Source organism: Poromitra crassiceps (genome assembly GCF_964638095.1).
Source record: "Poromitra crassiceps genome assembly, chromosome: 6".
Classification (NCBI taxonomy): domain Eukaryota; kingdom Metazoa; phylum Chordata; class Actinopteri; order Beryciformes; family Melamphaidae; genus Poromitra; species Poromitra crassiceps.
In genome coordinates, this window is record NC_139627.1 from 27,086,604 (window position 1) to 27,092,603 (window position 6,000).

Genomic DNA, 6,000 nt, shown 5'->3' on the forward strand with positions numbered 1-6,000 from the left:
GGTACAATTTTGGATATTACATACATACATACATACATACTGTACCTTTCCAGATATTGCATACATCAGAATTACCTACATACCATTACAGATGTGTAGAATATACATAAAACTATGTAACGTCATTAACTGTTGTTTACTAGCTGTTACATATCACAACGTCATTAACTGTTGACTAGCTGCCACACTCATTCTACCAGCGTGTTCCCAGGTGCACTAAACACTTACATCTATTATGTATTCCCTCACAGACTGGGAGGCTCGGATCGATAGCCACGGGAGGATCTTCTTCGTGGATCACGTGAACAGGACGACCACCTGGCAGCGTCCCACCGGACCCCCCGCCCCCCAGGGCCTCACCCGCTCCAACTCCATTCAGCAGATGGAGCAGCTCAACCGCAGGTGGGGTTTCATCAAGAGTTTCATGATGGTGCTTCCATACCGTACCGTAAAAGAATAGGTGTAGGTAATGCCACTGAAGGCTGTTGCTTTCCACTAAACCAAGTCAATACAGATATCAATACTGTCTCTTTAACCAAATGAGGTAAAAACAAAAACAAAAACAGCATAATGTTCATCTCTCCTCCCCCCCTTTTTATGAGGAAAATGTGTTAATAGAGTGCTGCACCTTGACTACTTCCTTTTCATTTTCAATGGGAAAACTCTCCTTGTTCACAGAGACTCACACTGTAGTAAGTACAGTACTCTTGGCTCCCTCCCAGGTACCAGAGCATCAGGAGGACCATAACCAACACCAGCGATCGAACGGAGGAAAGCACAGCTGACCTGCCTGACCCTCCTGACAGCGAGCTGTTGCCCCACTCCATACCTGGTCAGTTCCAATAGAGACTCATGTAGAAGTACAACAAACCAGGGGGTTCATTCAAAACAGCTGTGTATTCACTTTGAGAAAAAAAGATTTACATTTATAGAAGGGCACTCGGAGAGCACAGACCTCCGCCAAGCTCTATAGTCTAGTCTGCTATGATATGCAAATTTTGTGAGTCGGATCGGATCGATTACACAATTTAATGGGTTCTTCCTTGGCCCATGCTACACCCTTCCACAAAGTTTCATGAAAATCGGCCCAGTAGTTTTCCGTAATCCTGCTAACAGACAGACACACGCACGCACACACACGCGCACACACACACACACACACACACACACACACACACACACACACACACACACACACACACACACACACACACACACATACAGACAGATACACAGCACCGAAAACATAACCTCCTTGGAGGAGGTAATGTTACCAGGCTGAGAATGATTATATTTTATAAGCAAATATTTTGAGATAGATTACTGCTATAATGTTGAGAATGATGTTTATTTCATATCATTTTCTCCACATGCTGGATGTCTCATTTTGTAAGAAAATTCTTAAATACATATTTGCGCAAACTTGCCACAGCATACAGTACAAGTATGCAATGATATTAGTTCAGGAAAGATGAAAAAATATTGAATATATGTTACTGCATGTTATGTTTCATGCAACATGCAGTTTTGGTTCTGGTGCATTTGTTGCACACTTTGTGTGTGTGTGTGTGTGTGTGTGTGTGTGTGTGTGTGTGTGTGTGTGTGTGTGTGTGTGTGTGTGTGTGTGTGTGTGTGTGTGTGTGTGTGTGTGTGTGTGTGTGTGTGTGTGTGTGTGTGTGTGTGTGTGTGTGTGTGTGTGTGTGTGTGTGTGTGTGTGTGTGTGTGTGTGTGTGTGTGTGTGTGTGTGTGTGTGTGTGTGTGTGTGTGTGTGTGTGTGTGTCACGTGTGCGTGTGTGTGTGTTGTGTTGCAGAGTTCCGGCGGGACAGTGCAGTCGGTCACTCCAGCGCCCGGTCGCGCCTCTCTCTGCTGCTCCAGTCGCCCAGCGTCAAGTTCCTGTGCAGCCCAGACTACTTCACCGTGCTGCATCAAAACCCTGTCAGTCTGACCAGCCTCGCCTCAGAGCTCACCGCCCACCCCTCACTCCTTCCAGATTGTTCATATAGCCTCCTAGGCTATAACAGACGTAGTCCTAACCTCAAAAGCACTTCTGCCCACTTGGCAGTTTGACTGTTCAATTTGTGAATACCACTCATGATCGGATGGAAACCCAGAGTGTCTGAAAAGTTAGCGACTGAAAGTTTCAGCACTGCAATCTAGCAACGCTGTAGTTGAATCAGGAGAGACACATTTCTAGATTAACAATGATTTATTAAATTATTGATACATGAGCTTTAGGCAACATTAAATATCTTTGGTGATTAGACTCCATCATGACGTCAGCTTGATAATGATGTCATGATCAGCAGGGGTAGTGCAGCCAGGAGTAGAATTGAATATCCCCCCCATGGAGTCTAGACCTGGTGGTGGTGAAGGTGAGGTCTTGATCTTGCTGGAGAAGGCTTCTGAATCTGAAGACCTTGAGAGGACTGGAGGAGAATGGGGTGGAGGAGGGTCGCAGGAACGCACTGAAAAAGCAGCAGACCACACAGAGAGAAAAGGCGGCTTTTAGCTTTGACAGCTAGATGATGATAGGCTGAATGGGAAGATGTGTCTTACTCTGATTGGTTTAATCTAAACGTTACCGCCCACAAACAGTGACGCTAGATAGAAGCGGGAAAAGGGGTGATTGATGACGGAGTGTTATGAATGAGTGGGCGTGACAATTAAAGGGTTTCTCCTAAAAGCGGGAAAGAGGTTAATGAAGACGGAGGGGATGAATGAGTGCCCGTGACAACTAGAGGGTTTCTCCTTAGGGGAGAGTGACTGAGCGTGAACAACTATCAGGTCTCACTTTCAGAACTTTTGCTGAGCTTCATGAGTCACATGCCATTTTTGAATGTTGACAAATTACACTTGAGACTTTGTTATCCCGCAGCCCACCTCTGTAACGCCTTTGTTTAAAATCTCAGTTTAATCAGTGCCTAATATTTTGAACATTTAAGCTAAATAACCTCTTTATTAAGTGGTGAATGTTCAACCTGTGTTCATGATTGGGGAGAAGTGTCTCCAGCTTTATGGATGAATATTTGAAAATGTAAAAAATTATCAAACTAAATGAATGAGATTTTAACAATGACTACATTAAACATATGTGATCATAGTAGCCTATGTATATATAGAGAGAACATTTTGATATAGTATTCTGTATGAGGCCCACTTTAAATTCTGTGTCACCTTTGCCATTCACCATTCATCATATATCTGATAATATATAATAAATACATAATACAGATCATACACTAATCATGTGATAACCTAACTGACAGACAGTATCAACAGCCTTTGGTTCAAATTGTTTTCAATTCAGGAAATTTCAATCAGTGAAAAACTACTGGCATGAAAAAGCGGTCCTATCCAAATTGTCTTCCATTTTAAATGAGTGAATTGAAAGTGAATGGATTCCAAACCTGTTTCTCAGTCTGTCCCCTGTCCCTCTCTGATGACCTCACCTATCTGCTCCTCTGCCCAGAGTGCCTACCGCATGTTTACGAGCAACACCTGCCTGAAGCACATGATCAGTAAGGTGCGACGGGACGCTCATCACTTTGAGCGCTACCAGCACAACCGCGACCTGGTCACCTTCCTCAACATGTTCTCCAACAAGCCGCTGGAGCTGCCCCGCGGCTGGGAGGTCAAGCACGACCACACCGGGAAGGTGAGTGTGTGTGTGTGTGTGTGTGTGTGTGTGTGTGTGTGTGAGAGAGACCTAACCATTGACTCCTGCCTGACCTGTGATGACTCTTCCAACTCTAAACATCCTACGCATTGGCGTCCGAGTAGTGGGTCACAGGTTCGAGCCCCCGTGTTACCTCAGGCATGGTCGGGCGTCGATACAGACAAAATTGGCCGTGTCTGAGGTTGGGAAACTGGATTAAGGGTATGTGTCCTGGCGGTCGCTGCACTAGTGCCTCCTCTGGTCGGTCAGGGTGCCTGTTCGGGGGGGAGGGGAACTGGTGGGAATAGCGTTACCTCCTGCCGTTGAAACTTTTCGCTGTCAGGTGAAAAGAAGCGACTGGCCACTGCACATGTATCAGAGGAAGCAGGGGCTAGTCTACGGCTCTCCCCAGGTTTGGCAGAGGGAGTGGAGCAACAACCAGGACAGCAGGGGGAATTGGCCAAGTACAATTGGGAAGAAAATGGGAGAAAAATCTGAAAAAACTTTATATGATTTTGAAAACCGGATATTGACGATGACAACTTCAATAATATGTTCAATGAATTCCATAGAGAAAGTCCTCTATGTTTAGCTTTTGCAAAATTCCACTAAATGCACAGACATCCTGTTTCTGTGTCCCCATGACGGTTTATGGCATTCCTGACCCTGTGTGTATGTGTCTCGACCCTCAGCCCTTCTTTGTGGATCACAATTGTCGCTCCACGACCTTCATCGACCCGCGGCTGCCCCTCCAGAGCTCACGCTCCACCGGCCTGCTGGCCCACCGCCAGCACCTGAGCCGCCAGCGCAGCCACAGCGCCGGCGAGGTGAGACGCACACCGGCCACTGCCGCACCGACCACCGTCACCCGGAGACAACTTCAGATTAACGTAGACACTGCAGTGTGGAGACAGCAGAGGATGCTCAGTTAGTTACTGCACTGTGGAGAGAGGCTGGGAAAGTAGCCAGCGAACGTAACACCAGCGTAACGTGCAGAGAAAAGGGTAGAGATTTGGAAAGTAAATAATAATTACATGTAGTCTTGTTTTTTGTTTTTTTTTACTTTTTATGAGACTGTACTGCACCTGTACTTGATTTTACTAGAAAAAATAATACTATTTTGAGACATGACATCATGAGTACAGTGAAACAGTGGATTTTCCCCTCACATAACTGATACTTCCTTTGTTGATGTGATTAGAATGAGAACAGCACAAAACCTGGAGCTATAATTGCTCCTACTTAGCACTCACAGTGCCCTTTCAAAACGTTAAAAGGTGCTTCGTGTAGCATTGTTAAACATCAAATTAGCATTGTCAAATGAATTATAATACCTTGAGGTAATGTGTAAACAAACGATGGTTAACATGATTGGGCACCTTGATCTTGCGGTAGCGGTATGGTTAGTGCTAGTGTTTCTCAAAATTAAGACCGCATTTCCCATAAACCCCTTTGTTTCCTGCCGCAAAGAGGATGCTGGGACTTGTCCCCGTCCCTCCCTGTCATCTTGAAAAGCAAGAGGAAATATACAGTAACCAATAAGCCCTCTTCCTCTTTTGTGCTGTAAAGCAGTGGTTCTCAACATGGGTCCAAGGACCACCAGGGGTCAGCAAATTGGTGAATTATGAAATTATGAAACCTCACCATTATTTCATTTACAATAAGTTAACACAATTAGAGAATGTAGAAGAAAGACTATTTTGTCTAATAATAGTGTCAGTGTTATCTCTCTGCCTACAATGAATCAAATATAACAATACTGTAAAAATATTCTCAAGCGTACTTTTATGATCCAAGCAGTTTAGATTTACACCGCAGCCGGTGACAGTGCTGAGGTCAGATTGGACGGGACAGATTGGTGGATGGCTCTCAGTCAGAACCAGGATTGGACCTGAGCTTTAGTGCCTCCTCCACGTGTCACAGGTCGCGGACGACTCTCGCCAAGCCAACCCGGCCGTCATGCCCCGCCCCTCCAGCACCTTCAGCGGCTCCAGTCGAAATCAGTACCAGGACGTGGTGCCTGTGGGTGAGTTAAACAAACACACGCGGATACAACCGTATACCTGCATGAACACCTACAAAAAGACACAACTATCGCTGCACACACACAGTTATGGTAAAACTCATTTTTGGGTAACCGCCACCTTGGAAATATGCAAATTAAGGGTCCACACACACGCGCGTGCACACACACACGCACACACACACACACACACACACACACACACACACAATCGTCAAAAAACATTGGACACCAAGTTTGCATTTCGAGGTCATTCAAAAGTGATAGCTGAAACCTTTTTCGGGCAGTGGCCATATTGGATTTGGCCATCATGGTGACCCC

The 6,000-nt window shown here is 45.4% G+C and overlaps 1 protein-coding gene across 1 annotated transcript in view; it reads left to right on the forward strand.

Moving 5' to 3' along the window:
• The window catches only part of hecw2a (HECT, C2 and WW domain containing E3 ubiquitin protein ligase 2a), a gene marked incomplete at both ends in the record, with an annotated part of 40,535 nt that overhangs the window by 19,300 nt on the left and 15,235 nt on the right, over positions 1-6,000 (forward strand). Inside the window, 6 exons of the mRNA XM_083639537.1 lie at positions 252-402; positions 723-832; positions 1,812-1,936; positions 3,471-3,656; positions 4,349-4,483; positions 5,580-5,682. Coding sequence (XP_083495663.1) covers positions 252-402; positions 723-832; positions 1,812-1,936; positions 3,471-3,656; positions 4,349-4,483; positions 5,580-5,682 — 810 coding nt within the window. The remainder of the gene's footprint in view (positions 1-251; positions 403-722; positions 833-1,811; positions 1,937-3,470; positions 3,657-4,348; positions 4,484-5,579; positions 5,683-6,000) is intronic.